Source organism: Ostrea edulis, chromosome 2, assembly GCF_947568905.1.
Source record: "Ostrea edulis chromosome 2, xbOstEdul1.1, whole genome shotgun sequence".
Classification (NCBI taxonomy): domain Eukaryota; kingdom Metazoa; phylum Mollusca; class Bivalvia; order Ostreida; family Ostreidae; genus Ostrea; species Ostrea edulis.
This window is the reverse complement of record NC_079165.1, coordinates 31,223,460-31,241,509: the sequence shown is the minus strand read 5'-3', so window position 1 is coordinate 31,241,509 and position 18,050 is coordinate 31,223,460. Positions and strand designations below refer to the sequence as shown.

The 18,050-nt window shown below is 37.5% G+C and overlaps 1 protein-coding gene across 4 annotated transcripts in view; it reads right to left on the bottom strand.

Annotated features, from left to right (window-relative positions):
* Nucleotides 1-18,050, bottom strand: part of LOC125678088 (uncharacterized) — a 51,874-nt gene that overhangs the window by 1,165 nt on the left and 32,659 nt on the right. For 2 of the 4 annotated variants that reach the window (XM_056153757.1, XM_056153758.1), the window contains exons 4-17: nucleotides 13,255-13,524; nucleotides 12,890-13,104; nucleotides 12,705-12,810; nucleotides 12,274-12,594; nucleotides 11,879-12,181; nucleotides 11,227-11,343; nucleotides 11,081-11,105; nucleotides 10,705-10,757; nucleotides 10,570-10,600; nucleotides 8,430-8,497; nucleotides 7,865-7,880; nucleotides 4,592-4,662; nucleotides 4,435-4,459; nucleotides 3,899-4,026 (exon numbers count right to left, since the gene is read on the bottom strand). In XM_056153757.1, coding sequence (XP_056009732.1) covers nucleotides 3,899-4,026; nucleotides 4,435-4,459; nucleotides 4,592-4,662; nucleotides 7,865-7,880; nucleotides 8,430-8,497; nucleotides 10,570-10,600; nucleotides 10,705-10,757; nucleotides 11,081-11,105; nucleotides 11,227-11,343; nucleotides 11,879-12,181; nucleotides 12,274-12,594; nucleotides 12,705-12,810; nucleotides 12,890-13,104; nucleotides 13,255-13,524 — 1,749 coding nt within the window. Of the gene's footprint in view, nucleotides 1-3,898; nucleotides 4,027-4,434; nucleotides 4,460-4,591; nucleotides 4,663-5,669; nucleotides 5,955-7,864; nucleotides 7,881-8,429; nucleotides 8,498-10,569; nucleotides 10,601-10,704; nucleotides 10,758-11,080; nucleotides 11,106-11,226; nucleotides 11,344-11,878; nucleotides 12,182-12,273; nucleotides 12,595-12,704; nucleotides 12,811-12,889; nucleotides 13,105-13,254; nucleotides 13,525-18,050 lie in introns of those variants that run through there. The other 2 variants (XM_056153759.1, XM_056153760.1) reach the window with 2 other exon arrangements.

The following is an 18,050-nucleotide window of genomic DNA, read 5'->3' as shown; positions in this document are numbered from 1 at the left end:
CGCGCACACTGCGAAATTGATATGGAATTTTCTTTATAGAAATGGCATCAATGTCCTTGATTGGCTTGACATATCCCCAGACCTTAATCCAATTAAACATGTTTAGAACGAGATTGGTAGACGTATGTGCAGCCACCAGCCTCGGAATTCACAAGAAATGGAAAGGATGTTGTTAAGAGTGACAGAATATTCCTCAAACATTTGTCAGTCAATTGAACGTTGTCCACGTGCCGTCATAAATGTTAATGGTGGGCATACCAAGTATTAGTGAACCAAACCAGAATTGTTGCCCATTCCTCTGTAGCCTTTCAGGGAACAGCAATGCCGCGTTAAATTCTCGGATACATGTATATGACTTTATTTATTAAAGATTGTGTACCCGGAATAGGACATGTTTCAAATGACAAGTGAAAATAACGAACAGTGATAAATTTCATAACTCCTATAAGCAAACACGGACCCCTGGACACACCAGAGGTAGGATCAGGTGCCTAGGAGTAAGCATCCCCTGTCGACCGGTCACACCCACCGTGAGCCCTATATCCTGCTCAGTTAAACGGAGTTTTCCGTAGTCAAAATCAGTGTGCCAAGAACGGCCTAACACTCGGTATGAAACACGTCAGACAGCATTTGACCTTATGATAGGTTGTATTGACGAACTATATTAGATATTTTATTGAAAGTAGACATTAACGGCAAACTAACAACTCAACTGTATGACAAACGGGATGATTTCAGCTTCTTCATCGTCAACTTCCCACATTTATGTAGCAATATTCCATTATCACCTGCATATGGTGTTTATATATCTCAACTGATTCGATATGCAAGAGCTTGTTCTGGGTATAATCAGTTTTTAAATCGAGGTAAGCTACTGACAAACAAGTTGATGGTACAGGGATTTCAACAGTCTCGATTGAAGTCAGCATTTCGCAAATTCTATGGTCGTTATAACGATCTAGTTCGTCAATACGACCTCGCATTGGGTCAAATAATGTCTGACGTGTTTCATACCGATTGTTAAGGCGTTCTTGGCACACTGATTTTGACTGCGGATAACTCCGTTTACCTGATCAGGATATGGGGCTCACGGCGGGTGTGACCGGTCAACAGGGGATGCTTACTCCTCCTAGGCACCTGATCCCACCTCTGGTGTGTCCAGGGGTCCGTGTTTGCCCAACTATCTATTTTGTATTGCTTGTAGGAGTTATGAGATTGATCACTGTTCGTTATCTTCACCTTGCATATCGTTATAACGATCATATAATTTGAGAAATGCTGATTTCAATCGCGACAGTTTAAACCCCTGTACCATCAACTTGTTAGTCAGTAGCTTGCCTCGATTTAAAAATTGACTATACGCAGGACAAGCTCATGCGTATCGAATCAGTTGAGAGATATAAACACGACATGCAGGTGATAATGGAATATTGCTACATAAATATGGGATGTTGACGATAAAGTTGAGTTGGCAGTTTGCCGTTAATGTCTACTTTCAATAAAATATCTAAGTATGAAGCAGAAGTGGACGACTCTGTGGTGTCTTTTATTTCGAGCTCACAGGGATATATCGAATCGACATATGAATGAACGTTATTATTGTTAATAGACAAAACGTCATCGATATATCTAAATGTCGAATTGAAGGCCACACCAAGGGTTTTTTTCTTCTCACGTAGACGTTTTTGAATAAATTCTGCTTCATATGAATATAGAAACATGTCAGCCAAGAAAGGAACACAATCCGTGCTCATGGGAATTCCAACAGACTGTTCGAAGACCTGATCACCAAAGATCACAAAGATATTGTCAATGAGGAACTTTAGCATATTTTTTATTTCAACTTCAGAGTACTTGTGCGTGGAATCAGAGTGGTGTTTAACAAAGTAAGTTTTTGAATGACTGATCACTAGATGAAAGGTGAATATAACGAACAGTGATCAATCTCATCAATAATATTTCCTTTTTCCATTTTTGTTGACGAAGCAACTGTCTCTGATGTCAAAAAGTATAGTCTTTAATTCATCGTGAGGAATGGTCGTGTATAGTGTTCAAAAGTCATAGGTTTTGATGTTATTGATTTGGGAAAAGTTTTGCGATTTCAAGTTTATTAAAGTTGTTTAAAAAAAATTATTATCCACATTTGATTAACACCACTTCTGGCATATGTAGTCGCACAGTAAGTTTGAAATTTCTCCGTCACAGCTGTTAATATTTTCGTGAGGAGCAAAGATAAGGGCTTCCTAGAGCACTTACTGGATCCAGCAATGCATCTTTGTTTGTAAGGGTTTTTATGTAGTTTAGGAATTCAGTATAGGTAAGGTAACTCATTTCATTCCACCCATTGACTGGGATATTAAATGTGTCTAAAACTGAAGCATGGTTTTGAAGAATTTCACCTTTTGAAAGGGCAGTTGGATTATAAGTATGATTACCAAAATGGAATTAATGCAAAGTTCGTTTAAAATACAGTTGTAATAATGAGCCAATCTCATTAAAACCAGATCCTGAGATCCGCTCACTTAGATCGCTACACTAGGATCTGACGTAGCCCCATATAGGGTCATGTCCGCATGACCTTTCATTAAGCCAATCAAATTGACCCTGTCGATTTATACCCACGATAATTTTTCTCCCATGAACCTTTGCGTCATTATTTACGCGTTAGAGATGCAAAAAAAAAAAATCAAAAAAAAAAAAAAATAAAAAAAAATGGCTGCGCGTTTGACGGACGACTGCACACCTGTCAAAACATGCGATTTAAACAACGTCTATATTCTCTGTGGGTTTTCTTTCATTCAAACGCTAAACAATCCCGATGGAGTTCACAATTCAAGGAAAATGGATGCGATTGTTTGGTTTGAAAGAAAACATATCGCAGCTAGATGCGACGTCACAATGCACCGTTTACGTCGACTGGCGTTATATTCCTCGCGTTATTTAAGTAAACCATCTTGAAAACTATTCAATTCGTACCCGTCCCTATTCATACATAAATCTGAATTCACAATTAATTTAATTTGGGTATATTTCATATCGTACGTTTTGTTGTTTGAATGAACGGAATAGATTAGGCATTATCGCGAAAGTTTAAAATTCGTTATGCGAGAATATACAACTTTACAGTGTGGAATAAACTTCGTGGGAGAGAGATTACAGCAATTTGTTTACGAATTGCCAGGAACCGCCTAATTAGCCATCATTGTCTGTATGGCGCAATCTGATTGCCTGATAGTTCTCATGCATATTCCAAGCGAAAGGTCATGCGGACGTGACCCTATATGGGGTTACGTCAGATCCTAGTGTAGCGATCTAAGTGAGCGGATCTCAGGATCTGGTTTTAAAACATATTCCTCATGTAACCTATCTAATTCTTTTATCACTTCTGGTTTACTAAACACAGAAGGATAAAGGCACGTACTTTTGTTTTAATATGTCTAATGCGGGATTTTAATATTCCTCTTATGCGTTTAACCATTCTGACAATGAACCCTTTTATGACGAAGAATGTTGCTTATGTTGACGGCATATATTCCTTTGTAAATTTGAGCTTAAGGAACTGACGGCATGATTTGGAAGGAATATCATCCATGACCCTTGCTGGTTTAAAGAACCTGTGATTGGCAACATCCATTATCATAGAGTTCAGTCTATATTCAGGTGTTGAAAAATCCAAGTATAGACTAGCTGTAGCTTCTTCAAATAACGTATGTAAAACTCTCAACGAATACATGAAATAAAAAAAAATAGAGAACAAAAATTAAAATTACCCAGTGCTGCGTTTTTATAGTACCTCAGTAGATAAACATAATGACGTAAAATGATTGATAGTAGTACTACGTTTTGACAGTTTGTCCTTAATAAGATGTACTTATTTCACTTGTCAAAGAAACTTTACCTGCTGTCTTTTCCATCTCCAAGTACTCGTTTCCTGGACAAGCGTTAGGAGTTACCATGGTTTCACTAACGTTTCGAGTTACTCGGGATGGGAGGTTTGGCACACTGCCAGTGTTCACTGGATCACCACTATACAATGATAATTCATATATTTAACCATTCACATGTACATCTTTAAACTTTTTTCTTTAATAATAATAAAATATTATATAACGACTTATATAAAACAAATTACTATGAGGCACTTTACAGGAGTTAGACGAGGAATGCAACCAAAACAAAAAACAAAACAATAATACACAGTCAAATACAATTTTAAAAATGACAGTATGACATCAGATGTTATATCTGTAAAATTACCAAAATAAAACGTAAGATCGATAGCTAAAGTGTTTTTTTTATGAAACTCATTTCATGCCAAATTCTTATGATTTGTAAATAGAACTCGTTACACGGATATAGAATAGCATAGACCATTCACGGGTCTTTAAAATTTACTGAAACCAAGTTTTGTTGTGCATGTACAAAAATAAGTACCCATTTAATCGGAATATTCCAACATCTGAAATAAAGTAAAATTGCATATATTGGTATATGAAAGTGGACATACTTTCTTTTAATAATTATGCATTTAAATGAATTCAGATCATTAACATTATCTGAGAAACATATAATTGCACATCATAAAACTTACTGTGATTTCGTTGGGCAACAATTTTCATGAGGGTTGGATCGTCTACACTTGCATATTCATTCCCATCCAAGCTGCATGAACGTTAAATAAAGTACCCTCAAATAGACTATATAAAATCATATATTACATTTACTCAATTTAAGATGTGGACGACTATTGCCGAGAATATTGGCGAGTAAAAGTGGGAAGATTGAACATATAGAAACGTATCTTATCTCTCCCACAACGTACAAAAGGTTGTATGTTAACATCATTTGCAGACGATAACCCCACTTTTCTAATAGTAGATATTGATAAAATTAGCCCTGTTGTTTGGGGGAAATGATCAGAGCAATGACTTGCTGACTTTAATAATCTAAAACCGTTAATGTCACATGTAATTGTTTTCCCTCTAGATCTTAGCTTGCATACTAAAAAATAATGCAACTATCCAATGGTAATTTGTCAGAGCTTATCACAAAAGTGTATGGAAAAACATGAAAATTTTCAAATCTTTTTTGAGTATTGAATTTGGAATCACTAATGGGAAATTACTTTTTGTTCCTTTGACCAGAGTAAATGGGATAATTGTATCCTATCAGAAAGTGTACAAATATAGGCTACACGGATTATTTACAAGTCTTAAAAACTCCTCAAAACAAAACTTGAATAAATAAATGTCTTGGTGAAAACTAGAAGTACAAGGCGGGGGTTTCATAAACTTCATGAAAAGGTGAAGATAACGAACAGTGATCTATTCCATAATTCCTGAAAGGAACACAAAATAGATAGTTGGGCAAACACGGACCCCTGGATATACCAGAGGTAGGATCATGTGCCTAGGAGGAGTAAGCATCCCCTGACGACCGGTCACACCTGCCCGTGATCCCTATATCTTGATAAGGTAAACGGAGTAATCTGTAGTCAGAATCAGTGTGCCAAAGGCGGCCTAACAATTAGTATAAAGTATGTCAGACAGCATTTGACCCAATTACAGGTTGTATAGGCAAACTAGATCGTTTCATATTATACAGGTATATCATCGTCGGATACCCACGGCTGATCTCGTCTTCTACTCATCATAGTAGTTTGCTTGCGGTGATGAGTAGAAGACGAGACCAGCTGTGGGTATCCGACGATGATATATAGAATATCCGATACAGATGCACCTAATTATGAATGCAGTCTCATCGATAAATGTATGCAAGGTGAAGATAACGAACAGTGATAAATCTCATAACTCCTATAAACAATACAAAATAGATAGTTGAGCAAATACTGACCCCTGCATGTCAGTTCAGAGTTGATTTATTTTACGCAATGCTAAGTTGCATCATGCACGTATAGCTAGGACAGTTTCATACGTAGGAACAATAGTTTTTGTCTACAATTAAATCATGGCAGTTTTATAACATACGAAAGTAAACTTTGATCACGTACATGTATATAAAACTTTTAAGTTACGCATGCTCTAGTTTTTAAGCTTATATTTGAATCAAGATATCAATACTAAGGTATTCTATCAATGAAATGAGACAAAAACTTTAAGTTTAAACATACAAATTAGAATAGTTTCAAAAGACAGCTTTTTACACGTGTTCTTTCCAAAATGAACCAAGTGTTGATCAGGTGATTCTTATTAGCTTTTTTAAAATGATTTTTTATGATTTATAATCTGACAACAGATTAATGTTTATCATATTAAAGAATGAATGTATATCATAATAATTCACAGGGGTGTGTCTTCTGGATTGTGGAAAGTATATTAAAAAAGATAAATAAAAATATGAATCCTCTTGAAAAAAAAACCTTTGAAGTCGTTCTGATAAAGATGCCGACTCGTTTCGGCAATTGATACATCGTTTAAATTACATCCCATGCAAGTAGTATCATCAATACAAGGGAGGAAAGAAAGTCGCCGGATATCTTAATAAAAATACCCCTGCTCTGTTCAACACCCGTTTCTGTACTCTAAACTAACAATTTAGTGGATTAGTGTGGCAAAATTCGCTGGTGCGATTTCTCCTACATGTTGATGTACCTATCGCTAGTTGACACGCGACAGGTACAAAATAGTCGAAATCGTGTGTGTTTTTCTTTGATGGAACGCGTGTCAACTGGCAACAGGTACAAACAGGTTAAAATTCGAATATATCATACATAACTTTATTAACCATGTTAACAAATCCTAGATTAAGTGAAAGACATGCACAGAGTTGCAGACCTGCTTTAACAATGTGTGCGTTCCATTGACATTAAAAGCATTTTATGTGCACAGCAATTATTTCATTTAACAAATCAATTAAAATACACTGCCAGTCAAACTATATTCAGTATTCACAAACTTAACTTAGTGGACGTGCGTTTTGTGGCGGCCATTTTGAAAATATACAAACCTGGGATTTACTCACTGTATGTAATAGGTGTTTATGAATGAAGGGATTTCTAAATCCGTTTGTAGGTTGCAATGGTGACCGATTGAATTAATGAGCCTCTTTATTATATCAAAGATTTTACAATCAATGCCTCGTTGACGATTTGATTGTAGAAAGAAACAGAAGAATACTAGATATTTTTTAATGAAAAAATGTCTCCCCAGCTCCCTGAATTGAGAGTGCTCCAATTGAGACATTCTCCCCTTAATGTACTGCATGGGATGGAGGAAAAAATGAGCAGGAACATAGCCATTACGAACTCCAACAAGCCACAGAGGAGAAAGTTCACAAATTATTTTACACCCTCCACCCCTTAGATCCACTGTAGTTTTCAGGATAACGATTGGATTCTCCTGTTTCTACAATATGCATATATGGAAATGGGATAGAAGTAAGCCGTAAGGCTTAAAGCCAATAAACAATACAATACAAATTGTATAAATATTTTCAAGTCTATCGGAGCTATTTTAACATCCTCTACCCCTTTTAGACCCACTATAACTTTTAAGAAAATAATTGGATCTTCTTGTCCCACCAATATGCACGTCTGCAAATGGCAATAAAGCATTGTACACAGTTTCAAGTCTATCCAATAAGCCATATAGTTTGAGAAACGTTCACAAGATTTTGTGACAGACAGACGGACGGACAGAAAGTACAAATCATGTCTCCCCTTGAAGAGAGGAGATATAATTGTAGAGTTAAGCAGAGTAGAAGGTATACTGCTTTCAACTTGTTGATAGATTTAGGAATTACATCTGTTTGTTAGTTACAAAAACTAAGTTTGCCATTGAAATTGAACAGGCTGAAAATATTCAGATGAGAAGTGAAATGCATACAAAAGTAGATTATCACTTACTTTGATTGCCATGAGGCTACAAAATATAAAAGCATAGGCATATATATTGATTTCTACAAAAGTTTGTTTATTAAATAATGAGAAGGTGCTTTCTTAATCATATCTACATACTACTTTATGTTTTGAGGCAACATCCTGAAGTTATATTTGCAGGGGACATGTGCAATTGTTACATAAATATAAATTTCTTTAAGATCATACACATTTATGTGAGATGAAATACATCCTTTAACAATATACTGTAAACCAACTTTTAAATCGTGTGAGAGAAAATTTCGTGAGAATCTCATCGTCGCGAATCAGTCCTTGAATGTATGCTATAGGCTCGATCGCGGAAATTACTCGCCGCGAACTACTGTATCTCAATGTGAAACGCGAAATAAAGTAGTCGCGAATAAAATCTGGTATACATCTTTTTTTTTCTTTATAGTTCGGACGAATCCCAAAATGAAAAGGGTTTATTTGGAGTTCGAGAGGAATATTCTATAATTTCTCAATTTAACATTAAGGTTAGACTGGGTGCATCACATGGAATAGGTAAAGAATCGTGTTTGGAACTACTAACGTGATTTTGATTGCGGTGAGGTCAGGCATTGTGGCGTCAGGTAAGTGTCAGCAGAGAAGTTCACTGTCCTAGCAAAAGAAAGAAAGCACATTGAGGTTCCTACGAGCAATTGAGGTTCCTATGGGCATACACTTCATAACATATACTATAAGTTTTACATACTACTCAAATTTTGATAAGGATCATAGATATTTTGTTTAAAAAATTAATAACTGCATAACTGGCAATATTGTGTCCAAGTGAAATCAAAAACGTCTTCAACAAACTTGCACGTGCATTTCATGCCATGGGAAATGCGTTTCTCATCACAGTTTATGCTTTTGCTACCATTGCACGATTTTCACTCAGGCATCGGTGTCTGATTCTTTCTAAAATTTCAAACTCACTTGAGTGTTTACACTACGTTTATCAACACAATGCCCCCTCAACGTGTAAGGCGTCGCCTGACGACAGAATAACTGGGCAGCTGTATTGGAATGCTTGACGCTGGCTATTCACAACGTGACGTTGCAAATGCACTAAACGTTAGCCAGAGCGTTGTAAACAGGGCCTGGAACCGACAGCAAACTTTTGGTATAGCAGCACACCGACATGGGGGTGGTCGTCAGAGGTCGACAACCCAATTCCAAGACCATTTTGTGGCTCTTCAGGCACGACGTCATCCCTTCTGGACAGCAACCAGCCTACGTAACGACCTCCTGAACGCCTCGGGGGTGAATGTGTCCACTCTGACGACACGGAATCGGTTTCACAATGCAGGTCTCAACTCGAGAAGGGCATGTATTCGAGTCCCTCTGACTGTTCGACACCGGAGGGAGCGATTGGACTGGGCTGAAGATCATGTCACTTGGACACAGAACGATTGGGTTGAAGTTCTGCTCACCGATGAGTCCAGGTATTGTTTGGACTTTACAGACAGGAGGCACCGAGTGTGGCGACGACCACATGAACGTTTCCATGATGCCAACATCAGTGAACATGACCGTTATGGTGGTGGTTCCATCATGGTCTGGGGTGGAATCAGCAGGGATGGAAGAACAGATCTTCATGTCCTGGAGAGAGGAACAATGACGGGGATGCGGTACCGGGATGAGATCCTCGATGTTTACGTCAGACCCTACGCTGGTGCTGTTGGCCCCGAGTTCATCCTCATGGATGATAACGCCCGTCCTCATCGCGCCAGGGTGGTGGAGCAGTATCTTCAACAGGAGACAATTGTCCGTATGGACTGGCCAGCGCGCTCGCCGGACTTGAACCCAATTGAGCATGTATGGAACATGCTGTAGGTTGCCCTTTCACGCCGTAGAGCACAACCCACGACTTTGGCAGAGCTCGGAAACGCCCTCGTGGAAGAATGGAACAACCTTCCCATTGGAAACATCCGGGTGCTTATTGACAGCATGGCTCGACGTTGTCAAGCCGTCATTGATGCAAGGGGAGGCCATACCCGGTATTGACACTTCATCGACTAAGTGTAATGATGGACTATCCCAAAAAAACTGTGTAATTCTTTCTCTGGTTTGCTGTTAACTTTTTGTAATGAAATGCCTTTTGGTGTTGTTATCATATTTCAAGCATTCCGTATTGATAAAAGTTCATGCCGTTCATGAATTTTCATTCATAACCTGGGTAAACAGGTTTCTGAGTCAAATTTGTCTTTTGTTATGTTAGTGGTAAATTACACACATATAACCTAGTGATCCTTATCAAATTTTGAGTAGTATACGAAATACATCCATGCACTCTATTAAATTTTAATCATTATTCATTCACATTGATTTCAGCTACAATATTGATACACTTTTTGATAGTCCTGTTGGGATCCGGATTAGAATAGGTCTTTAGTATTCCTTTTCGTAAGAGGCGTTTAAATGGGAGCGGTTCTTCGGATGAGACCCAAAAAAAAAAAAAACCCGAGGTCTCGTGTCACAGCAGATGCTGCACGATAAAGATCCCTCCCTGCTCAAAGGCCGTAAGCGCCGAGCATAGGCCTAAATTTTGCAATCCTTCACCGGCAATGGTGACGTCTTCATATGAGTGAAAGATATTTGAGAGGGACGTGAAACAATACACAACCAATCAATTAATCTTTACCCCAAAAAATTAATCCTTCTTTAAATATTATGATGATGTGTATTACCTTTCACAGTTATTTTCGGAGGTCTCTAAATCTGAAATTCGACAAATAAATCAATTTAAATGATAAAATTACATAAACATTTTGCATACTAAAGGTAGGTGTTGAAACAATTTAACTTAAATGTTAACAGGTTACCATTGGTCGGTCTTTGCATCGAACAACTGTTGCTTCTCGAGGGAACATTTTGTCTGTAAAGAGCAACTGATATTTATAAGGAAAGAACATAAAGAAACCATGACATTCAGAGGAAATGCGGACTTTTATATGTCGGATTGTTTTGGAGACTGTTGAATTCTCCAACTTTTTACTAGTCTCTTGATACTAGAATTCTTTAACCAAGTCTCAGAATTAATCTATCTATAGTGATGAACTTTAAGTGCTTTTTGCTGTACTTATTTTCTCTTTGCGTTAGCTATCAACAAAGGTGAAAAAATCAATATACCTATATACTTGAAAGCAATAACTAAAGCGTAATACTTTCCGTATGTTTAAATCTCCAAATTAATTTTACCTTTCGAAGGAGGAGAGACTTTTTTCTGTAGAAGAACAAAACAGTTTACCATTGCAGCACAATATGTGAATCAATGAATTCATTGGACTTATAAGCATTCATTTTTTTTCCTGAATCGAACAGAGTAAATACAAAAAAGGTATTACTTTTACGATGCTTTTTTTTATTCCTGGCCATCAGAACAACCACAAGGATGTTTAGAAGTCCCACACTACCAACAACAATAGAGATTAGAGTCGTTTCCGAGATCGGCATCTGATTGGCTGAAAGTTGTCATTAATATGAAATTTTAGTAAGCTAACATGAAGAAGACGAATATCTATTTAACATACAAATTCAAACAGGCCTTCATACTGTTTTTCTTTCTTATGGGTGATTTATAGGTAGGTCTTACAAAAAAAATGTAAGTTCAAGAAAGCATTCCCAATTGTGTGAGACAAACCAATCTCTCTGATTCCATTTTACACCTTGATTTTTATGGTGTTTGATTTAATAAAGGATGAATTTTTGCCTGCTATTATATTTGTTTGTTTGTTTGGTTTGGGGTTGTTGTTGTTGTTGGGTTTTTTGTTCAATGAACACAACTTAATACTGTTTTTCTCTGTTATGGATTATCTAAAGGTAGTATTGTATTGTTAAAACATTCCCGATTGTGCGAGTCAACATAATTGCTAATGTCTTGCGACTTTTCTATTTTACACCCAATCTCTCTCATGGTATTTGATTTAATAAAGGATGAAATCATAAATGCTATTAGATTTGTTTCTTCAATGAACACAGATGCAAGAAATAACATACCTTGCAAAGTTATAGATATAGGTTTGTCCATTTTTATTTTGAATGTGGAACTGCAGTTTCTACCAACAACATTTGTTGTACACAGCTGAATGATATACTCTTTGTTCAGTGTGAGATTAGTCAACCAATATTTGTAAACTGTTTCATTTGATCCAGGAATTATATTGATAATGTCGTCTCCAGTATAATTCTTAAGAATAACTTCATAAGTCATGTCTAAGTCTGGAGTAGCAGCTTCCCACTCAAGGAAAGCGGAGGCATCGTATCTTTTGAAATGGATATGGAAAGGTTTAATCGGAAAATCTACAAAAACAAAATATTGCATCATAAAGAAATATCAATAATGAACGTCAATTCGAAATATATCCTCTTAAGCTTGGAAAGGCTTTTGTTACCGTGTCCTTGAACCAAGAAGCTATGAGTTACTCTTCCCATGGAATTCTCTGCTATCAACTGGTAAAGTGTGCTGAACCTGTGTCTTATCTTGCCAAAATCCATTTCCAAGGTAGTTCCATTCATTTTGATTACTTCATCATTTATGACTACATCAATTCCGCCTAATGTCTCCGTTTTATTGAATTGGATAGTAGAATTTCCCGCTAAGGAGTTGATATGATAATTTGCTTTCGGATGACCAACGCTGTTAAACATTATTTTCAATGTTTTTCCAACTTGACCATGATACTCATGCTTTGGTCGTAAGATTCTTGGAATAGCTGAAGTTTCCAAAGAAGAAATGGAATCATTTCAAAAATAAATCATACTTCACCTTTACAAGTCTCAAGCCGTTGTAATATTATATCAATAACTTGACTTATAACATTACCTTGCACGACCAGTTCCACTTGGGCAGTTTGTTCGACCTTCCCATCCAAATTCGAAATTCCATTTCCCATTACGCACACGTAACGTCCCGTGTTATTATACGAAACCTGTTTGAAATAAAATGTAAAAATAGTAACCATCGACCAACAGGACACTATTAATTCTATCATTATGTAAATTACTCACCGATTTCAAAGTTAGAGTATATTTTTTGACAGTAGGAATGGTAAGATGGGTGTCGGAAGCTAGTTCTCTTATCAACTGGCTCCCTATCCAGTGCTGCCAGTAGAGGTCGCTGTAATTTCTGGGATACCCTTCTACTAAAATCTCACAGGCAAGCGACACAGATCCGGTTCCTTCATTGACGGTAGTGTCAATACTTGGTTTCAATGTAGGCGGATCTAAGAAATCCATTAATACAATATATTGGTTAAACAATGAAACATGCATATAGGAATGCCATTTCCTGAAATAAACATGTCTGCTACAAGTTTTAAAAGGGATGTGAAATTGTTTAAAGAATAGATTGGAATTTTATTTTTTTAACTTACATTCAACGATCAAATTTACTGTATTTGAGGCGGTGTAGGTTCCCTTAAAGGTAACAGTTACGTTACAGGTGTAATTTCCTGCAGCTGATCTGGAGACATTCTGTAAACTCAGAACCAAGGGCCGAGTTTGATCTGACCATTGCATGACAATATTGTCGTGTTCCCAGGTAGTGTTGTATATCGGTGCACCAGTAAATGTACACGGAATGGAAATGTTGGAACCCTCTATGATGGTATAGGTACGTCTTTGTGGTAGTATGACAGGTTCATCTGCAGCAACGAAATAAATAACATACCCCCTCATTTTTAGCATAAATTTTCAAACAAGAATCAAAGATTTCAATGTCAAATATAACGTTATTGCAAATGCCTGGTTAAGAGTGTCATTACTATACTCTATCTTTGGGTTATATTGCTTTTATTAGTCCCCTACCGGTTTGTAAAACCGAAGTGGACTATAGCTTTCTTTTCAGTCTGTCCGTCCGTCTGCCCTATCAGTTTTCCAGACCTTTTAACGTTATACTTGCAAGGATTCAGTTGAAACTTGTAGAGTAGTTTTAGAGTGGCAAACTGCATAACAAGTTCAAATTTCGTACTTTGATGGGCATGTGTTGAAATTAACTTTCACATTTTACATTTTTATATTCATTGGATTCGTGTTCCAATGGAGATGGCTGTAAAAGTAGTACAACTGAATAGAGGCAGTTGACAAAACTCGGAAGCTGATTGTGTATAAAAAGAAGTCACTTCATTAATTTTACATTTCAATATAATCGCAAAAGGAACATATCAATGAAGATATCAGTCGGCAGTACTCATTTCACCGTACTCCTGCAATCCGCCTGAAATCGCAGGTATTCGAAATCGGCCTTCAAACATTTGATAGTAAGTGGTATTACGAACAGGTTTCAGAAGTCCTTTCTAAGTATCTAAATGCAGATACGAATGTTATATCGGTGTGTTGTTTCGTTTTGCACGATTATTGTGTTGTTTCGTTTTGCATTTGCACGATTATTGAAATATTTTCCCACGTATTTTGTGCAAAGACAGTGAACCAGATTTGATGTTTTTCGAAAGTTCTGCATCGAAACTAGACAAACGGTACATCGCGACGATATAGTTCTGATTATTTCATCACTGATATAAATAACAACGAAACATCAAACGAATTCAATACTGGTAACCATGGTGACTTGGTACCAATGGTGTAGGTCACAGTTTTACATGCGCCAATTAATGGCGGTTCCGGATATGTATTACTTATGCAATACTCTCAGAATGTTTATTTGATGTACATATGTACATGCATTGTTTAAACAGCCCGCTCAAGAATTTGTTACTAATTTGTAGACGTCACCATAGCCGGTAAAGGGCTGCAAAATTAAGGCATATCTTTGGCGCTTACGGCCTTTGAGCAGGGATGTATCTTTATAACGTACCAAACCTACTGTGACGCGGGCCCTCGGTTTTTGCGATGTCATTCAAAGGACCGCCCCATTTGGTCGCCTTTTACGACAAACTAGAGGTACTGAGGACCTATCCTAACACGGATCCCCACGGAGTTGTTGTCATTCAAACTTTTAAGGTGGGGGGGGGGGTTATTGTGTAAAACATTGTACTTGATTGATACCTGTGACATAGACAAAATTCAATACGTTCTGTTTATAGAAAGATGTTAGTCAGTTCCCTGTAAAGATAATGTAACTCTGTTTATTTGCGTCGTAAAAACAAAAAATCTGGAAACTTCATTTTATTTAGTTTGCCAATACACCCTATCAATGGGTCAAAAGCTGTCTGTCATACCGATTGTTAAGCCGTTCTTGGCACACTGATTTTGACTACGGATAACGCCGTTTACCTGATCAAGATATAGGGGCACACGGCGGGTGTGACCGATCGACAGGGGATGCTTACTCCTCCTAGACATCTGAACCCACCTCTGGTATATCCAGGGGTCCGTGTTTACCCAACTCTCTATATTTTGTATTCCTTATAGGAGTTATGAAATTGATCAATGTTTGTTATCTTCACCTTTCTTTTTATTAAGATAAGACTGAATTTTGTGATTGGACTTTTGTCACATGAATTTAGCTCGGCGGACACTTTTTGTGGGTTTCTTTTTTACATTGATATATTTTTCTTTCAATACTTGTAAATAAATTGTTAAATCTTTAAATTGTCTTTGCGATTGATTTCTGTTGGTCAAAGGGTTATAATACCACTCTATTTGTCGCAGTCTCGTTCTGTTCCGTTCTAAAATGTTTATAATTCCTGCTTGCATTGGAATTAACTAAAAATACAACGTACGCCAGAAAATGAGCGCACCCATTCTTCATCAAATAAACCTCGAGCTTGAGTTACATGTAAAGCCAATTTTCATTTTGTACATATCATAACTTTTACTTAAAACATGTGTGAAGGGTGAAGAGTGATTCCAAAATGCCGGTGGCACATGGGTATTATTAATTTTAGCGGAATCATTAAAAGGCAGTTTTACTCCGTATACTACTGAATGCATTGTGATTTCGGATACCTACCGAAATTATTTCCATGATAGTATCAACAAGCATTCTGAGAGTATTGCATAGCAATACATAGTTCCCTACTGGAGGCAAAAATTATTGGACTGCATCAATATTCAAATTCTTTATGAGACCAAAGTTATGGTAAAAGGGAAGATTGGGAAACCAAGATAGGAATGGTTGGGAAATCAACTACTATTCAGGTACAAAGACTAGACAAGGAAAACTTCAAAATCGAACTGTAACTTGTAATGGCAAAACAATTATCATGATGTACTGAATATCAAATTAATATCTGCAAGCACATTAAAAAAAAGTCCAGAAAACTGATAATTTATATTAAGTCCAAGGGCCAAAACTTAATGAAAAAGCAATGGACCAAGACGAAACTCGAACTTGATCTGTAACTTGTGATAGCAAAGCAATGTACCAAATATCAAATGAATATCTGCAAGCACGTCAAAAAAAGTCCGGAAAACTGATAATTCATACTACTTTTCTAAGTCCAAGGGCCATAACTAGTGAAAAATCAACGGACAGAGACGAAACTCGAACTTGATCTGTAATTTGTTATGGCAAAGCAATGTACCAACTATCAAATGAATATCTGCAAGCACGTCCAAAAAAAAAGTCCGGGAAAACTAATAATTCATGCTATTTTTTTAAAGTTCAAGGGCCATAACCTAGTGAAAAATCAACGGACCGAGACGAAATTCGAACCTCTTCAAGAGCCATAACTTAGTGACACATCAACGGACCAAGACGAAATTCGAACCTGATCTGTAATTTGTTATGGCAAAGCAATGCACCAAATATCAAATGAAAATCTACAAGCATGTCAAAAAAAGTCCGGAAAACTGATTTGCAGGACTGACGGACGGACAGACAGACGGACGGAGCGCAGACCTAAAGTCCCCTTCGACTTCGTCGGTAGGGGACTAATAACCACAGGGACCAGTCGCAATAGCTGTGGTAGAGCGTTCGCTTCGTATCCGGGAGGTCGTGAGTTCGAGTACCGTTCGTTCCATGGCAGCGTCAAATCTAAAACATTAATATAGGTAGTGATTGCTCCTTCGCCAAACGTTAGTCATATAGAAGTGAGATTCACGGGTCTTTCGGATATGACCTTTAAAAAAGATGTCCCGTTTCATGACAGGCGTTGTCACGTTAAAGAACTCTTAATTGCTACGGCCATGAGCGCTGAGAATAGGTCTAAATTTGTATTTCTTCATCTAGAGATGGTGACATCTCAATATTAGTGAAAAACTCTCGATGGGGCGTAAAACAAACCACAGGAAAACTTGTTTCTTTGAAAGCTACCTAAAGATACTTGGATGGATAAGATGGTTCGTGATCCTTTTAGTTTAGAATAGAAAATTTGCACTTGACATTGAATTTTTGTCCCCCACTGCAACGCGGAAGGGGACATAGAAATATCGGTGTCTGTGAAACCGTTGAACGGATTTTGTTCATATTTAGTAGGATTGTTAGTCACCATGTTTTGTTGATCATATTACACTGCCATTTTGATTCGACAATTTTACATGAGTTATGGGAATTGTTGAATTTGTACATGCTACACGTCCCGTGGGGATCCGGGTTAGAATAGGTCCTCAGTACCCCCTTGCTTGTCGTAAGAGGCGAATAAATGGGGCGGTCCTTCGAATGAGACCGCAAAAACCGAGGTCCCATGTCACAGCAGGTGTAGCACGATAAAGATCCCTCCATGCTCAATGGCCATAAGCGCCGAGCATAGGCCTAAATTTTGCAGCCCTTCACCGGCAGTGGTGATGTCTCCATATGAGTGAAATATTCTTGAGAGGGACGTTAAACAATACTCAATCAATACATGCTACACTATAGGAACACTTTGTAGACTCCTCAGAAATCACTCAATGGATTTTGTTTATATTTTGTGGAAATTTTTCACTCATATGGAGACGTCACCAAGACCGGTGAAGGGTTTCAAATTTAGGCCCATTTTCGGCTCTTACGGCCATTGAGCAACGAGGGTTCTTTAGCATGCCACACCTTCTGTCACACGGGACATCCGTTTTTAAGGTCATCTCCGAAGACCTGTGACATTCACACCTGATGCCGAGCGTTTGGCGATGGAACTGTCAATACCTGTTTTAACGACTTAGGTCTCTCGCAGCCGGGTGTTAGTCACCATATGTACATATGTAGTTGATCATATTGTGCCGGCATTTTCATTCGACAATTTTATAGGAGTTATGGGACTTTGTTGACTGTACATGCTACCCTATAAGAACA